Source organism: Capricornis sumatraensis, chromosome 10, assembly GCF_032405125.1.
Source record: "Capricornis sumatraensis isolate serow.1 chromosome 10, serow.2, whole genome shotgun sequence".
In the NCBI taxonomy this organism is placed as follows: domain Eukaryota; kingdom Metazoa; phylum Chordata; class Mammalia; order Artiodactyla; family Bovidae; genus Capricornis; species Capricornis sumatraensis.
In genome coordinates, this window is record NC_091078.1 from 83,474,750 (window position 1) to 83,493,660 (window position 18,911).

General features: G+C 40.0%; 1 protein-coding gene across 1 annotated transcript in view; it reads right to left on the reverse strand.

Annotated features, from left to right (window-relative positions):
• Positions 1-348: 348 nt before the first annotated feature.
• Positions 349-18,911, reverse strand: part of SYNPR (synaptoporin) — a 294,771-nt gene continuing 276,208 nt past the window's right edge. The window contains exons 5-6 of the mRNA XM_068983000.1: positions 5,177-5,368; positions 349-606 (exon numbers count right to left, since the gene is read on the reverse strand). Of these exons, the coding sequence (XP_068839101.1) occupies positions 349-606; positions 5,177-5,368 (450 nt within the window). The remainder of the gene's footprint in view (positions 607-5,176; positions 5,369-18,911) is intronic.

An 18,911-nucleotide genomic window follows, 5' to 3' on the forward strand; every position in this document is an offset into this window, starting at 1 on the left:
GAAAATTTAATGCTATTTAATTTACTTTATGCATATTACATACTAGAGACTTTAAGCTACAAAATGGTTCCACTATCTCAACACACATACAAAACAACCATAAAAGTATGTGTATATAACAAGGTACTCTCCAATTAGCCATCTGTAATGAATAATATATCTCCTCATGTCATCTTTAAGTGCCATTTATTACGATCCAGGCCTTTCTGCTTTAATGAGGACAACAGATCTCTGATTTACATTCAACACTCTCCACATTAATAATTGATTGAAACTCTTAAAAAATTCTCCTGGTACTGACATAGAATGGGGAGAAACGATCTTCAGAAGAATGCCAAAACTACCCTGTTACATCTGATTGGTAAAAGAAGCAGGGGCAGCAGACTGTTGGCCAAACTCATCTGAGGATGGCCCCAAACTCGCCTGCTGGTTGTACCCACTGCTCGACCCATAGCTGTCTTGGTTGTACCCGCCTTGGCTGTAGCTACTGGAGTGCTTCTCCATGGGGTCTGAAAGATATCTCTGGCTCGAGGAATGCCAGCCGGTCTCCTTGAAAACAAACCAGATGTTTCCAGCCCAGAGGATAAAGTTCAAGAATCCAAAGACCTGAAGGAGGATCAAAGCAAGTGAGTGGATAGACTGGAGAGAAAGCTCAGAAAAATCTCAATTGCAGAAAAATCCCTCAAACGCAAAAGGTCACTTTTCACCTCCATGCAGAGGCTTCTTCCAGTTTCTGGTGTTGAAGTCACTGTTTCGTTTAGAATATATGACTTTTCATGAAAGCTTACTATGTGTTAGGCAGACAAAGGATGAGATGGTTGGATGGCATCACTGACTCTGTGGACATGAGTGTGAGCAAACTTTATGAGATAGTGAAGGACAGGGAAGCCTGGCATGCTGCAGTCCATGGGGTCACAAAGAGTTGGACACAACTTAGTAAGTGAACGACAACAACAGAAGGGCTTTATGTGTATCTATTCATTTAGTCGTGGAAGGTGCTATTACACTCATATTAAAGATGCGAACACAGGTTCAGCAAAGATAAGGAGCTTTTTTTTTATGGCCACGTGACTGGTTAGCAGCAGACCAGGGATAAGACCTGTCCTACCTGACTCCACAGTCTGAGCCTCTACCTGAAGTGAAGTCAAGTGAAGTCGCTTAGTCATGTCTGACTCTTTGCGACCCCATGGACTGTAGCCTACCAGGTTCCTCTGTCCGTGGGATTTTCCAGGCAATAGTACTGGAGTGGATTGACATTTCCTTCTCCAGGGGATCTTCCCAACCCAGGGATCGAACGCGGGTCTCCCGCATTGCAGACAGACGTTTTACCGTCTGAGCCACCAGGGAGCCTCTACCTAATCCACCACTATCTCCCCAAATGATGTAAAATGGTGTAAAATATCTTTAGAGGACATGGGGTTATTTTCATTTTAATGATAGACCATTAATTTATACGGTTACCTACACTTTAACGCTGGAGATATTACTTTCCCATTTACTGAAATGACAGAAATAAAATGAGTCAACGTAAAAAGTATGGAGGAAGCAACGGTATAGGTGGTACACAGACAAGCACATGCACGGCAGTGTACACAGAAGTTGCGCTTCTTTGAACAGTTGTATATTCTGTGCCTCTCACAGTCAGAAGTGAATGCCCAAACAATACTCTGAAGTCCAGGTTTCAGAGAAGCATGAAATGTTTTCTCAACAACTGAATGTGAGACTTGCCTGTGGAAACTCCTCTCACTCTCCAGAAGCATGCCCTTGGTGAGCCAGAGGACTGGGTGTCACTTCCCTGGGTCCTAAGTGTTTATGGAAACTGAGCTGTTTGCTATTGTAAGAGGCCCAAAGAGAACAGTTGTGTTGCAGCCTCTTCCAAAGTGGATCAGTTGACTGCAAATTAAGCACAGCCAGTTTTAACAGCCCCCTCTTAGAAACGGACAAGGAGGGTATGTGACACAAAACTGTGATGACATTAAACTATATTGAGTAGTCACTCCAGCAGGATGCTGACCAATCAGAATGAACTTGGGCAGCAGCCACAGCTCTGGAGTGGGCTTCCAGAAGTTCCTTGCTGTGTCAGAGTAATTTATCCCTTAATTGCTGGATGGTGGGACGCCACAGAGTGACCTGGGGATGGAAGTGGTGGGTTAGGGAGTCAAGATAAGGGATCTTGGGAGCTTGGAACACCAGCTCCAAGCTTCATGATTTTAGCAGCAGGTGGATCAGGGCATATTATCTGAATCTCAGCCTTGGAGCCATCTCCTCCGTCTTTGGAATCTGAATGGCCTGAGCTCTGCAACTTTTTGCTTTATGACTTTGAACAAGGCAGTAAGCCTCTGAACTTCAGCATTTATAAAATTCTATGAAATGAAGACAATTATTCCTTCCTTGGTGGATAGTTGTGAGGATCAAACAGGGCATGTGTAAAGCAGCTAGACAGTACTGGACACTGATCTGTAAATTATGCTTTGAATCACTTTCTAAAATATTTCCATGAATTGTATTCGTTTGACTTTTCCTGAGACATAAACTGAAGCAAGGCTTTTTGATAGTGAGGCCATGTTCTTGAGGTGTCAAGATCAAAACTGAGCATCTAGGGGCTTCTCTGGCAGTCCAGTAGTTAGGACTCCCCATTTCCAGTGCTTCCACTACAGGGGGTTGTGGGTTCAATTCCTGGTCAGGGAATGAAGATCCCAAGTGCCGTGTGGTGTGGCCAAAAATGAAATAAAATAAACTGACAGCACTATTTTAAAAATATGATTGGACAGTCAAACCTTAAGAAACAAAACAAAAGACACTGCTAGACTCCTAAAAGATCTCACTGAAAATCAGTTTATCCAGGCTTCCTTACCTTCCTCTCACCCTCTCACCCTCCACCCCTCCCTCCTCCCATCCCTCCCTCCATCCCTCTCCCCATCTCATTCTTTTTTCTTCCTTTAATGTTAACTGAGATTTATTTAACATTGTGTGCCATGCTCTTTGCTAAGGGAGATACAAAACATAAATAAGGTATCTATAGTATAATAGATGCATGATCAAAATGAATTAGGTAATCACTGACACAACTCTAATTTACACACAGGACCTTTTAACCATGTGTACAATACCTAGGGTATTTTCCCTTAAGCGGGAGATCTTGATTATATTACACCTCTGAAAGTATAGGTTGATATGAGTAGAAAAAACTATTGTGGAATCTTTTCAGATATGAAGGGATGGTTCTATCCAGGACTATAATTGTATCTGTTTTCTATTCCTTGATCACTCTCTTTCCCCTGATGCTACTTCATTTCTGAAAAAGGGAAGCCTGAAAAGAACCTAGAAATCAGGGGAATGCAGCTTTAAAGTAAGAATGTAAACAAGGCATTGCCATGGGACTATTTAAGGAGCGGTGATGTCTTCTTACATCATCGAGGTAGACATTGAGCACTATTGCAATAGGTGTCTTACTCTATTGTCATCACAGAGGTATCACAGACTTCTTGGCTGGCACATTTTAGGGGCACATGGGCCCTGGAATCTTTCCTTGCCATTTTGTTGCAACTGAAATCAGAGTCGGTATTTTTATTCTAGCTTAGATGTGGGACAACAGAAAGAGAGGCTGAAAGAGACTACACAGCATGAGAAAAGAATGGGAGAGGACACTCAGATGATCTGACAAGACGTAACAAGATTGCATTGGTGGAGAAACAGAAGTAGAAATTTTGGATGATCTCTCACTTTCTGTTCCTTGCAACCCAATCATTACACCTCATATAGATTCTGGTACCAGAATTGGGCTACGAAGAACAGACTTTACAGATCAGGAGATTGTTTCGGTTTAGCCAGTTTAGCTGGAGTTTTCTGCCACGAGGAACTGGAGAACACTGACATGGATAACTTATGGATAACATACAATAGCACCAGACCCATCCCTCCACACACGCGACATGATCTGCTTTCTATCCATTATTCTTTTGGTTTTTAAGACATATATCACATTGTTTCTCATTCAAAACTTCCAACGCCTTGTTGGAAGAGACATCAGAAGCGGGATTAAATGGACTATGGAGGATGTCATCATTTACTAAAAGAACTAACAAACATACTGAACGACTTCATCTTTGCTCTCTCTTAGATTCTGAGATCAGGGTTATAATCATTTTCATTAAGCACTGCCTGTAAACAAACTATAGAAGCAGTAGAATATATTTTAACATATACCTCAAAGTATTCATTCACAGGTGTGGCTAGAAATAAGTAAACATTACTGTAAGATCCTAATAATAGTTTATTTCAATGTTATTATCTTATTACTAAGGCAAGATTCACAGTCAAATCATCAGCAGCCGATGAGCCAATCTTTTTCCCCTTTTCATATGCCTTCTTAAATTCCAGAAAGCTGTAGAAATATAAGTTAACCTTGAAGGAAAGAGAATTATTTTTTAAAGGTTGCTAAAGAATGTCAATCTTTCGTTGAACACTGCTGGCCCTTCTATTCTTTGTAACTACTAATTTTTGCTGTCATTATAGCTTCTGTCTCTCAGATATAGTTTCCTTCTTTGGAATAACACAAGTTCTTACACTCATGAAATAAGAATCCAATTTAGTGGCTCTGCTATCTGTCAGATGTCCTATCTCCTGGCAAGAGTCATATACTTGATGATAATACTGGACTTTGTTCAACTAATATAGCTCTGCTTTTCTGAAGTTATCAAGCAACTAAACCAAGAGCATGGAGAAGATTAAAAAATTACCATAAGTATTATAGGTATTTTTTATTCTCTGATTTCTATCTGTACCCTACTGTGTCTGAGTATTTTTCTCTAGACAATCAACTGGGTATAATCTATGTGTGGCTTCTATCAAATATTCCTTTTAACTTCTGGCAGACTTCAGTCTTAAAGTTCAGATTTTATATCCGCTTCTGCCTTAGAATTCTGACTTGACCGTCATCCAAGCAAAAGCTGCCCGAACCTGCAGGGCTCTTGTTAAGAACTCTGTAATTGGACAAATTAAAGTCTACGGGTTCTGACAATAGAAAACTTGAAGGCCAAAGGATCATCTAGCCCATAGGGTGAACTATCACCTTTTAGACAGGACTCCATTCAGAGGCAGACATTTCCCAGATGACTCCTGGGACACTTTTCTGATTCCCATGATTAGCAAACAAAGATCTGAGAGGGAAACATACCACAGAAGTGTTTAGGCTGGACATCACAGGACTGTGGACAGCTGTGCATTTGTTGGATGGCTGTTTGCAAGCTGACATCAGTAACAATACTTCTTTGGGATCTGTAGCGACCTTGACATCAGACAGTCCTTTTGCCCAAGCTGATGAACCCACCAACCACAAGAACGAAAAGACTACAGTGACGATGAAGTCCTACAGGAACAAACAGAAAGATAAAATAGGAAGAGAAAAGTGAGTTCTGGAAACAAATCAATTGGTTTGCCTTTTGAAAAATTCCAAGATCCCATAGCACTGGAACCATGTTGAGAAATGAATAATATTTTTGTGATATTCATTTATATTTCTAGAAAATAAATAATAATAGCAACATTAATGAATGATTACTGTGTTTCTGATGATGGGGGGGCTACTTGTCATAACCTTCCTTGTCACCCTCCTTTTCTGAAGAGGGTGGGACTGGGAAGCACTCCCAAGACTTCAGCAGATCATTTTCTAACATGAGACAATTGCTCAGATTTACTGTATTTATGTTTGACTACTAGAAAGATGTTGCATCCTATTTACCTAGATAACAAAACACTGATCTGCGAAGGAAAACAGTATATTTAATATAGCAACAGGAATTGTTTTAAATGATAAATGCCTCAAGTAGCAAACCCGTTTCTTTCCTATCCGAGGCCATGGTGCTATCACTTACTCTGGTTAGCCTTCCCTCATGCTGTGACTGATTTACTTTCCATCAAGATCCTGAGGAGCACTTACACTCTAAAGATGCTATTGTGGATATTTGTTAGGTGTGACTTTTGGAGAGGGTCCACTGCTAAGACTGAATCTTCTGAACATCTGGTCTCTTTCCATCCAGGGGTCATTGTAAATTATGTAACTCACCAATTGACCATTTCATGTTGCCTTTAGAAAACTTAGGGCCAATTCGTTACCCACTTATAATGTGCTTTTAAAAAAAAAAAAGCCTGGCTATTTTAACCCTATTCCGAACTGTGTTTTATATACCCATCCTGCCTTTCCTGTCTTCTTTCCTTCTCATTTTTAATTAATTTCATCCTGAGTTTCAATGTCGTTCTAAGTAATTTGAAGTTGTTTCTGGAAAGAGATGGGGGTATAAACAAAAAGGCAAACAAATACAGTATCTATAGCTGCTTCAAATCAGAAAGAACATTTGGAATAGAGAAATTCAAGGGTTGGGGTTTGAATTAGAAATTGGAGGAAAGGTTATAAATAAAAAAGCCAAATTGACTGTATCAAATACAACTTCTATTCATGTTCAATCTGGTACCTTTATTCAATTACACCTCCATTTATTCAGACAATAATTTTTGAGTCATGCACCAGGTCTTACAAGGGTTTACAAATGTAAAATATGGACTTTGCTCTCTTGAGATTACATATTTATTAGTGGTCATAGACACTCTGTAATTCCAAGACAGTAGTTGGCATTATGCTCATCATAAACAGAAATGGAGTTTTATTGGAGTATAATTGCTTTACAATGTTGCGTTAGTTTCTGCTGTACAGTGAAGTGAATCAGCTATATGTATACATATATTCCGTCCCTCTTGAACCTCCTACCCCCATCTCATCCCACCAGTCTAGGTCACCACAGAGCACCAAGGTGAGCTCCCTGTGCTCTGCAAGAAATAGACTTTTAAAAAGGCTGTCAGGATAGGGAAATGCTGAAGAACCGAGTCATGTGAAAACTCTGTTGGAAATTATAGAAAATAATAAAGTTTTTAGACTTGTATATTAAAATAACAGTAATACTACCTAAAATTTACTGAGCAGTTATCATGTGATTCCAAGTTTAGATGTATTAATTCCAAGTGTACATGTATTAATTCATTTAATCCTGACAACACACCTATGAAATAGATGCTAATTCTGTCCTCATTTTACAGTTGAGGAAACTGAGGCCCATAAAGCTAAATAAAATCCTCAGAGTCAAGAGTTAATAAGTGGGGGAGCCAGGATTCTAAGCTTGGCTGTCTGCTTCCAGAACCTGAGAGCTTGACTATTCTATATAGCTTTTCATGTCTGCTTTAAGGAATACTCGGCTTTTTTTTTTTTTTTTTAATCTTCTTTCTTTACAAAAAAGTTTTATTTGACTGTGCAGGCTCTTAGTTGTGGTATGCGAACTTTTAGATGCAGTGTGTGGGATCTACTTTCCTGACCTGGATGGAAGCTGGGCCCCTGCGCTGGGAGCACAAGTCTTAGCCACTGGACCACCAGAGAAGTCCCAGGAACATTTATATTTTAATTTAAAACAAGTGCATTAAGACAGTTAAAAAAGTAGTAATGAATCCCTTTCGATATAAACTTTTTGACTGAAGTCAGGACCTATGTCCTTGGAGTTATTTTGGGGACTTAACCCAACCCTTTCCCCCCAGTACCATTTCATAAACAGGGATCAGTATATTGTATAAAGTATCTCAATACTAATTAAAAGCTCAGAGTCTGTCTTCAGATTGACCTGGGACTGAATCCTGATGTTTTGACTTACTTGAAGCCTGAATTTTGCCCTGTAAAATTGTAAATTGGGAGAATGACAGTATCTGTCTTATTGGATGGTTGTGAGAAGTGAAAACGTGCACGTCTGCCTATTTCCCACAATAAGATGTCAGCTGCATGAGGGCGGGTACTTTGTCTACCTTGTCTATTGTTGGGTCTTGGCAGAAGAGGTGTCAGCAACATTTGCTGAGAAAATGAAAGAAAGAAAGAGTAAATGAACATACAAAATGGTCCCAGTTTGGCTCTATAAACTTTTATATAGGAGTTTACCAGGTGGTATGTAAGCTTGTATGTTTTTAAACATATTTTATAATTAGATAAAATAAAAAGAGCATGGCAATGTGATCAAGGCACTGATTGATTGCATCAATAGCTCTCCCAGACAGAAACTTCAAGTGCCCTATTTGTACCAGGATTTATAATTAGACCAAACAAAAAAAGTCATTAGAATTGAGTTTTTCTATTAAAAATTAAAAAAGCAGCCTCAAGTCGGGTTTTCTATAACTAAGCAAAGTGTGACAATTGGGAGACTATTTCAAAATTCTAGCTCGAGTATCAATTAGCCTGAACATTTTTTGGACTTCGGGTGTAATCTAAGTTTGAAGCTTCATTCATAGAGAGATTTGGGAGCAAACCTGACCCCCACTTTCTTCTCATCTTTTAATCCAGGGATCTCCAAACTCCAGAATCTGACAGCTGATGATCTGAGGTGGAGCTGATGTAATAATAATAGAAATAAAGTGCACAATAAATGTAATGCACTTGAATCATCCCGAAATCTTCCCTGCCCCCACCCCACACCACCATCTCTCCTCCTCCTCCCCATCCCTCCTCCCCTCCCCTCCCCCATCCCTTCTCCCCTCCCAGAGGAAAAACTGTCTTCCATGAAATCAATCCCTGATGCCAAAAAGGTTGGGGACTACTGCTTTAATCTACTGAACCAGGTTCATTTTGCTCAATGCTCAGCAAGCCAAAATCCTGACAAGCCTAGGAGGGCAGCAAGAAAAGATTTTTTTGCAAGAGAGTCAAGTGAGAAGATGGGAAAACAAATCTCACATTTGCCTGCCAGAGGGCAAGGGGTGAGATATTTATGGGTAAGGCAGCAGAGTGGGTTTAGGCAAAGCAAGTGTGGGGAAAGGTGATTGAAAGAAGGTGCAAAAATCCTCGTTCTGTGCAGGCAAAACTAGGCTTAACAGGTCTCTGCGCTTGGAGTTTTTCTGGCCCACTGATGTCAGAGGTCAACTAGCAGACACTGGCGCATACCCAGTTGAAGTTTGTGGGTTCTATTCCGTCTTCATCAGATCAGTTGGAACTAAACACTGCTGATTCCAGTTTCCTTCTGCTTGGAGGACAGGTAAGTCTTAATAACGGTGATTAAGGAAGGTAGGTGAAACGGACTTAAACCATGGTTTCACTCCAATTGGCCAAACCTGCCTAGAACTCCCTGTGATTCATGCAAGTCACCTCCTGGACACAGAACATGGTAGAGAGGGCAGAGGGTGCATTAAAAGCTGTCCCAAACTACTGGCTGTCTTAGGAACCTGCTGTCACCTGTGTGCTGCCACATTCAGAGTGTTTCCTGTATGCCAGGCACTCTGCTAAGCACTTGCAGACATCATTAACCTTGTAGCTGAGGTCCTTAGGCTAGCCCTGCTTTTGAGAGGAAACTGAAGAACAGACAGGCCAAATGCTTTCCTTATAACTAGTGCCTCCCTTGACTACTATGCCATATCGTGAGCTTTCGTTAGTGTATTTTAGGTAGATAGCTATCTTACTTGATGCTCTCTAAGTTTCAGTCATTTGGTACTACCTGAACAATTCTGATTTTAAGTGCATACCTCTTGTGTTATTGTTCAACATTTCCTTTACAGCAAATTACCCTTTTTACATAAATAAGGTTATCTTAGAAGGAAATTATATGTGTCCAATAAATGTTAAACCAACCAACCTGTTACAGATAGAAGAAAACTGCAAACAAAAAGGCTATACAGTGAAAACACTTCAAATTCTATCTGGGGATGTTTGCACAAGGCTTTGGGATCTAGGATCTCTGTTAAAAAGGAGATTCATGAGTGTTAAAAGGATATTAAAGAAATGCTAGCATGACCTAATTAGAAGGCTTAAACTAAATATGAAGCAACTTTTCACTCATCTTACTTAATGCCATGTTAATGGTCCGCCTAAAATAACCTTCTGTGCCGGGAGAGAAAAACGCCTCCTACTTGAGAAATGACTTTCTTCTGACGGTGCAGGTGAGGACCCAGTTTTCACAAATGCTACACCTTGTTTACCTAACAGAGATAAAGTATGCATGGAAGAAACTCAAGACATAAATTTGTAACATTTACCGTTAAGTTACCAGGATGCACATAAAAGCTATCTTCTGCCAGGTTTGCTTGTTCTATTTCCTCTCATAGAAAGGAGAGGCTGCCATTCAAAAGGTGCTTTAATGTTTCCCCAAAACTCTCAATGTATGTATGTGGCCCCCATAAGACCCCAAAAAGTAGCCAGAGCAGACATTGCTAGCTCCATACTGTAGACGAAGAAACTGTGACCATGAAGGCTGAATGATGTGCCCATGGTCCATTAAGTGGTTTGTAAATTTTGTTCTCACTGTTCCAAAAGAACACCGACACGCTTTGTGGTTGTGTTTCTGCAGTATGTGTTAAGAATCTGCTCACTGATCCAAGAAAACAGCTTCCTCAGCAGAGGGAGCAGCCTGGCTTCATGCTGCCTGGGTGGTTTGTTTCCATTTTGTTGGTTGAGTGTGCTTTTGTTGCCCCCAGCTCTCCTAATTTACTGTTTGCAAGCTCATTTTTACTAGAATGTAGTTAAATATATTAAAGATGCTTGTCCTGGATCAGTCTGGGGAATACAAGAGGGAGTCATCTTTGGTGACAGAAAACTTGGTCTTTTAGAACCAGGTAAACCTGTCTGGCGGCTCAGTGGTAAAGAATCGTCCTGCAACACAGGAAATGCCGGTTTGAACCCTGGGTTGGGAAGATCCCCTGGAGGAGGAAACAGCAACTCACTCCAGTATTCCTGCCGGGAGAATCCCAAGGACTGAGGAGCCTGGTGGGTAAAGTCTACGGGGTTGCAAAGAGTTGGATATGACTTAGGGACAAAACAACAATCAACAACAAAAACCTATCTCCATTTCTCCCTGCTGATGGCACACTGCAGCTCCACTGGATATTGGTAAACATAGTCAATTTCACACTTCTGTTAGCAAATATTCACAATATGTCAACTCCAATGACTTATCTATCCTATTTGATAGCTTTGCTCTTTTCGCCATGGCTGACACCTACATCGAGAGTCTACACTAGAAACTGGGCAATCCAGTGAGTCATCCTCATCCTCAGTGTAGCTGGATTCACTTTTCTAAGTCAGCTTTCAGGAGCCCCAGAATGAAGCTGTGAATTAGGAAACACAAAAATCAAACAGCATGAGAGAAGCTCCGTTCAAGGAAGAGCTCTGGACTTGTCTTTGAAGAGACAATTGCCGAGTGGCAGGCTGAATAGGATAACCTTCTGTTCTCTCACAGGTTTATTTCATTATTTCATTTGAAACACTAATAAAAATGACATCTGACTTCTGGAGAATGTCTAGTTTTTAACATGCTATGGCAGAAGATGCTTGTGGCTCAGTTGGTAAAGAATCCAACTTTACCATCTCCCGCCCACAATCCGGGAGATCTGGGTTCGATCCCAGGGTTGGGAAGATCCCCTGGAGAAGGGAAAGGCTACCCACTCCAGTATTATAGGGTCACAAAGAGTCGGACATGACTGAGCGACTTTCACTCATGGCAGAAGATCATTTGATCTACATAATCACTGAGGGATGGTGAAGATAATTATACTCATTTACAGATCCAAGGAGGTTAAATTGTCCAAATTGTGTCCAAATTGTCATAAGTAACTGAGATTTGAATTCGGGCTGCTTTCCATTCTGTCCAGCTGTTCTAAAGTTTCGGCTACCTAACTGTGGGATCACAGACATAGCAAGAAATTAAGTTACAAAGAAAAAAATGATTTCTCCTTCACAATTCTCTTTCTATATGGATAGTAAAGGAGAAAGTCTCAGATGGCTGCTAATATGTCTCTAATGCCTATTTAATAAACTTAATATCCACCTATCAAAGAAAATTGGCCCCAGGCTCAGAGCCTTCAGGCAAACAATGGTACTTGGCTGGAATACAGTACTCTTTATTTTCCATTTCTGGGTTTATCTTCTAATTATGTCAAATAACACTAGACTTCTATATTCAGGAGTGGTACAGAGTTTTCTTCAAAAATAGATTTTACTGAAGTTAAAAAATAATTTAATTTAAAGAACAACAGTCAATAACTTGTGGCCCACATGACAGAAGTGGGGCAGAGAATGCCTGAGGTTTTGAAAGAACTTCACGGCCCCATCCTGGGCTGGAAACACTGAGATTCTAACCCAGTGCTGTCTCATAGAAATAGAACATGAGCCAGAGTTGGGAGTCACATATGTAATTTTATGTTTAATAATGACCACATTTTTTAAAAAAAAAGCAAAAAGAGATTGGTGCAATTATAGTAAAACATTATATGTATTAATATAATATAGCTCAATATTTTAAAATATTATCATTTCATATATTATAAAATTATAGATAAGACATTTTACTTTTTTTGGTATTAAGTCTTTGAAATCTGGTGCGTAATGGATACCTACAGTACATCTTACTTTGGTGTCAGCCACATTTCAAGTGTTCAACAGTTAATGTGCAATGGGACAGTTTAACTCCAGTCTACAGTTAACAAGTGGAAGCACATTTACATTCAGGCTCCACTGACAGTGATGCCCTCTGTTTTGTTTTGGGTCACTGACGTCACAACTTTTCTTGGAACTTGAGCCTGAGATGGCACTGGAAGTCATTTTTTAGCTTTGCTTTTACAAGGCCAGCATGCCTTTTGCATCCGTCCTGGCCTATAGGATTTCTTACGTGGACTGATATGATGGACTGAAATATTGCCTCAGTGGTCTGATGGAGGTCTGAAGGCAGACCAATGACCAAAGGGAGCCTTAGGCTTTCGAAACTGGCAGTCAAGGGAAGAGACGGACCACAGAACAGCCCTGCCGAATGGGAGCTACACTTCAGCTTCAGCGTAGGGGCAAAGTTTGACGTGACCCCTCTGTTCTCAAGACATGTGCCAAGATGGTGGCTGGTGAAATGGGATGACACAAGGAGTCCCATTTTACAGATGGGATACATTACCTAAACCCAGCTTGAAATATGCAGAGCCAAGATTCAGACCCAAGGAGTCTGGGTCCAGAATCTGTGTTCCTAATCTATTATAAAAGCACTCTGTTGCTTTTAAAGGTCAACAATTTTATTTACTCATAATAAAAATTAAGTTGCAGTATTCATACTTATGGCTATCATTTAGAGAACAGTTACTATGTACCAGACACTGTGTATCCCATGTAAAACACATTTAGTTCTCATAATAACACTTAAAGGTGGCTATTATTGACTCCACTTGACAAATGAGAAAACTGAGGTTCTGAGAGATCAAGTAAGTAGCTAGAGATCTCACAGTCACTAAGTTGGCTAAGTTTTGCTTGCCACTATGGTTTGTTGAGCTTCAAAGTCTGTGTTTCTTACTGGAAGCGGAACCTGATTATATTCCAAACCAGCTTTGATGCGGGGCTCACCATGTATCGGGCATGCTGTTGATGTGCTTCACACATTTCACCTCAGTTCAGTCTTACTACAACCTTATGAAGTAGCATCAGCTTTTCCATTTTACAGATGAAGAAGCTTAGAGAAGGTGAGTAATTAGAGGAATTGGGCCCCAAACTCAGCTCTAACTCCAAATTCAATGGATTCATTCATTTGTCCTTCATTTTACTTGTCCCTTCTTTGAATCATCTGTTCAATACTTATTATTTTCCCACTGTGGGCTGGGTTCTGTTCTAAAAATGGTGTGTGTGTGTGTGTGTGTTGCAGTCATGGATGACTCTTTGTGACCCTTTGGACTATAGCCCAGCAGGCTCCACACCAGCCAAAGACCTGTTCTTGGCCCACTGGTGGTTTACATCTTTGCCTGCTCTGCACTATCTGGGTCATTTTACATTACTGCTGTGTCAATACACTATCGCCACACTGTCAGCTAATCAGAACTGCACAGAAAGAAAGCTGCAGAGGGTGGGGATGTTCTATTATGGAAGGTAGGTAGCAATCAGTCATCTGGTTTCACGTGCGAAGAATCTGGCTTATGCTGGAGAATCAGTGTAGGATTTCATTTCTTTTTCTCTTAAGTTAAATTTGATTATGATTGACATACTGTACTTTTTCAGTCTGTTCCCAGAGAACTTTATCCATCAATTTGCGGTTGCTCAGATGTGGAACTGAGGCTTCCTGCTTCTTCTTGTTTCAAACGTTTCTTATGAAAAGAAAATAAATAAAGAAAAAGATCTCCTGCATTCCTCCCTATAGCTCAGTCATAGACAACTGATTTCAAAATCTGGTTGCAAGAAGGAGGTGTTCTTGGCTGTTTGGTATTTTTGGAATGGAAAGAAGGTCTTCAGTAGCTTGCTGCAACGCTGTTGTAAATCATATGCTAAAAACACTCCTTACAACCTGCTCTGGTTTCTAATCGATTCAGCCTAAGCTTTTCATTACAAATAGCGCAAACATTTCCGAACAAGTTAATAGTGATATAAGAAAATTAACTACTGTTTTAAATAAATTTCTAGAAATAATAGTAACATTACTATTAATAGATGCTATCGATCTAGTGCCTTGGAGAAGGAAATGGCAACCCACTCCAGTGTTCTTGCCTGGAGAATCCCAGGGATGGGGGAGCCTGGTGGGCTGCCGTCTATGGGGTCGCACAGAGTCGGACACGACTGAAGCGACTTAGCATATTGATCTAGTGCCTACTGTAAGTCAGGCCCCATGCTAAGACCTTTACAAACATTATTCCACTTAATCTTTACCAAGGATTTGTGAGGTAGGTCTTATATATAGACTTCTAGAGAAAAAAATATCACCTACAGTACAGTCTACAGTCTTTGGAATCAGGTAGCCCTGGGTTCAAATCTCAACTCTTTCTAAGTAGCTCTGGGACCTTGTTAAGCTTCAGTTTTCCCATCTGTAAACAGGGACAATAGTGACATATATTTTCACAGGATTTTTGTCAAGAATCAATGAGTTAATTCAATAAAATGCTTTGCTCAGTACTCGACACACAGTAAGCCCTCAATGAATTTACACAAACATATTCTACATGTAATAATTGAATATGTAGCAGTCTAGAAAAGTCCATTGGTACTATCCAGTGGGTTTTGATTGCCAAATAAATCAGGTGGTTCATTCATTTATTCAATAAATCTCTAGTAAGAACTGACTAGATGCCAGGTCTCAGGAATACAATAGTTAACAAAAAGAGACATCATCCTAGTATCCATTCTTTTGGAGGAGAGAAACCTTAGATAACCACAGAAGAATTTGTAATTGAAAATGGTGATAATGGATTTTCAGGAAAGGGACCTGGTGTTCTTAAAACAAACAAAAATGCATATGGGGCATTGATCAGTTTAGCCGGGGACAAGAAAAGCTACACAGACTTGGTCGTATCCAGAATTCTTTCAGGTTTGTCCCTTGGGTGCTTCTCAAAGCAGACTCATGTTGAATAATAAACACACTGTGAAATGACTTACCTGGAAGGCCTATGAATTGGCATGCAGAGGAAGCTTTGGGCTTCTCTCTACTACCTGCTTAATCCAGGCCCAAGAAGGATACATGTTGACACTGATCAGGACCAAGAGGGTAGTTGAAGTGTGAGGGGAAGATGCTTGTTTACTGGGGACTCTGGGGGTCCACATGTCTGCTGAGGCTATCAGCTCTCTGCACTTATAACTCTCTCCCTCTAAGAAAGCCAAGCAATAAACAGAGTGAGACCCGGGGTAAAGAGATCTGAGATGGGTCTGTTTATGTATCCAAATGTTGGCAGAAGAGTAGTCCTGCCTTTCTGGACCCTTGCACTCTACAGGGTTATAAGCCTAGGGAAACAACCAGGGCTGTTACTGTTTCTAGGTGAGTTGCTAGCTTATGCAGAAAATGACACTCTTTCCAAATAATTGGATACTGGTTTTGACACATCTACCAATAAGTACAGAAACAAGTAAGATGCCTAAGTCTTAGGCTGCAGATGAGGCAACTGTTGAAATCAATTTAGATGTGTCTTAAAAATAATTGGGAAAAATCACATCTGTAGAATTAGTTGAGGATGAGTCTGGAAATTTGGAAATGATGCTTACTGAGCATCTTGCCAATTTTTTAAAAATAAATTTTTCTGTATTATTTAGCATTTCTAAAATATTTTTTGACCTGTCATTGAACTAGCTAGATGAAATTTGTCTAAGGTTTAGACAATTAACCACCAGCTTTGTTTGCTTGGCAATAAACATTTGGGTACTGTAAACATTTCTGGAAAACAACAGATGTCAGGCAGCACATACATGAAACATCTGGAGGAAACACAGTATATAGGAGATATGGCGGGATCTAGAAGTCAAGAGCAGCCATATTTGAACTTTACCACTCACATGTACCCTGGGCTACAATGTTCTTACATTGTAGGAACAAAACCACTCCATCACAATTATACATATATATGTATATACATAGATGCTTCCCAGATGGCACAGTGGTAAAGAATCTGCCTGCCAATGCAGGAGAGGCAAGAGGTGTGGGTTCGATTCCTGGGTTGGGAAGATCCCCTGGATGAAGAAATGGCTACCTACTCAAGTATTCTTGCCTGGAAAATTCTATGGACAGAGAAGCCTGATGGGCTACAGCCCATGTGGTTGCAAAGAGTTGGGCAAGACTGAATGACTGAGCATGCATGCACATAGATAAGTAGATCTCTCTTTCTACGTGTATGCATACACATACACCCCACACACACTTTTTAAAAACAGATAACACACAACTACATTTTTTTCCTCCATACAATGACAAACAGTAGAGACATGAATATTTAAAATACCAGGCAATCCAAGGAAATTTCCTAATTGGTCTAAGTAAATTTAAGTTGCCCCCTCACCAACCTATATTTAAAAATGGATCCATTTTATACAAAATCATTTCAAGTAAGCTACACTGAGAAACTGTGATTCTGTAAATGACAGCAGACCTTTTAGGGGCCACCTTTGGAACCCTTCGGGTTCCTCTTTGAACTCTGCTCTGTGTTCTCTTGCTTTCACTTTTCTTGAAGCTGGAAAGATGTACATACCTTCCTTCTCCAGAATTATGTAAGTTAGAGTGGGAAGGAACTGCCGACGAGATAAATCCAGGCTGTCAAATACTCCTTTGAAAACATAATCCTATTATTAACTTACTATTCTACACTACTGAAATCTCCAGATAGGACATGATATGCATGGCTGGAAATAATACAGTGAAGAAAACCTAATCACATATTTAAAAATTCTCTGGGCTTCAGTGTTTACATCTGTAACATGGAAGAGGAGTGCCTACCTTACAAGATTGGTGTGAGGGTTATAAATACAATCGTTAGTCATGGGGACTGCAGTATTTTCATTGATGCATTAACAGTTGAGATAGTGACCCTGGATAAAAGGATGTAACCTTCAAGAGATATGACCCGATTTCATCATGGTCAATGACAGTTGACAATGAGTTCAGCAATAAGACTTGTTTTTTGTTTTTTGTTTTTTACTCTATATCCTGGTGTTCTTTTAAAAACAGATTCATCCTGCTGAGGTTAAATTCATATAGCTGAATTTGTTTTTAATACAGTCTAAACTTTGGGCCAGTGGTTCTTTGTGGGGAGAGCATCAAACCTATTTGGTAACATCCAGGAATATGTGTGTGTGTGTGTGGGGGGGGGTACATTTCATCTGATGACAATGCATGACTGAAAAGAACTGGGATAATTGTGTTAAGACACGTAAAGCCATCTAAAGAAGTTCTGCCTGGAGAGTGAGCCACTGCTATGATTGATGGACATGTTGGTCTTTGCTACAGTCTCAGAAGGCACATAATACGAGCTATTTAAATTCTGTTCATATGTTGACCTCATTCACTGGAATGTAAGTTCCTTGGGGATGGAGCAATCTTAACCACCTGTGTCCCAGTGCCTAGCCAAATGTCTGGCATGGTTTCTCTTCTATATCCACTGAAGACAAGAAGAAAGGGGCTTCACATTTGGCAGCATGAAAATCATTTGGGTTTCAAAAATCTTACAGTTCATAAATTATTTCAAAGGTATAAGAAACTCAAAACACTGGCTGCCTATAAAAAATTAAATGACTGGAAGAAAGGTTTGGGGGTTTGTTTTTTTACTATTTTTCTTTATATCTATCCTCCCGTATACCCTTTTAAATAACTGAATTTGAAAACTTTAGCATCATTTTAGAATAGGCATATTTTATTGGATTTGACCTTCGGCAACTGTGAGAAACTTTCTGTTTAGGGGAACGATTATGATTATATTTCACACTTCCCTCCCACCGACATTTTTCTTTTTTTTTGCAAGTGAGCAAGCGGTGTTAGCACAGTTGCATTCATGAAAAGAGCTGCTATTTTTCAAGCATTCCTTCTGCCTTCCTAGAATTGAAGACCTATTATTCTGTCACATATCAACCCATCTGTCAGCCTGCAACAGATGGTTAAAACGAAGAACTTCTAAAATACCAGCGAGGAAATTATCCTGCACTTCACCATCCACAGCTTAAATTCAGCCTGACTTTAGAAAATTCCTTTGCCACTTGCCTGCTCATCATACAAAATGGAAGTGAAGGAAAATATTACATTTGCATTACAAATTAGAAGCCATTTCTTCAAAAGATGGTTATTGGATTCATCGATGTTGGCTTCACTGTGTCAGTTGGAAAGAAGACAGACCTGCATTTGAGTCTTGGTCATGCTGGTTCTCGGTTGCATAGCTTTTGGCTGATTATTTGCCCTTGTGGGTCTTTATTTCCTCAGCTGAAAGAGTAGACAGTTAATAGCCTGTCTTAGAGAATTATTGTAAGAACTGCAAAAAGAATGGCTAATTGGTGAGACAATATCATGCACAACTAGGTACCCAATAAATCACAGGTAGTATTTTTACCATCGGTTCTTCCTTCTGCTCTTCTCCTGTTTCCCATAAGTTTATTCCAGATTGAAGAGTCTGTGTCTCTGGCAAGCAAGATTTGAGCAGGT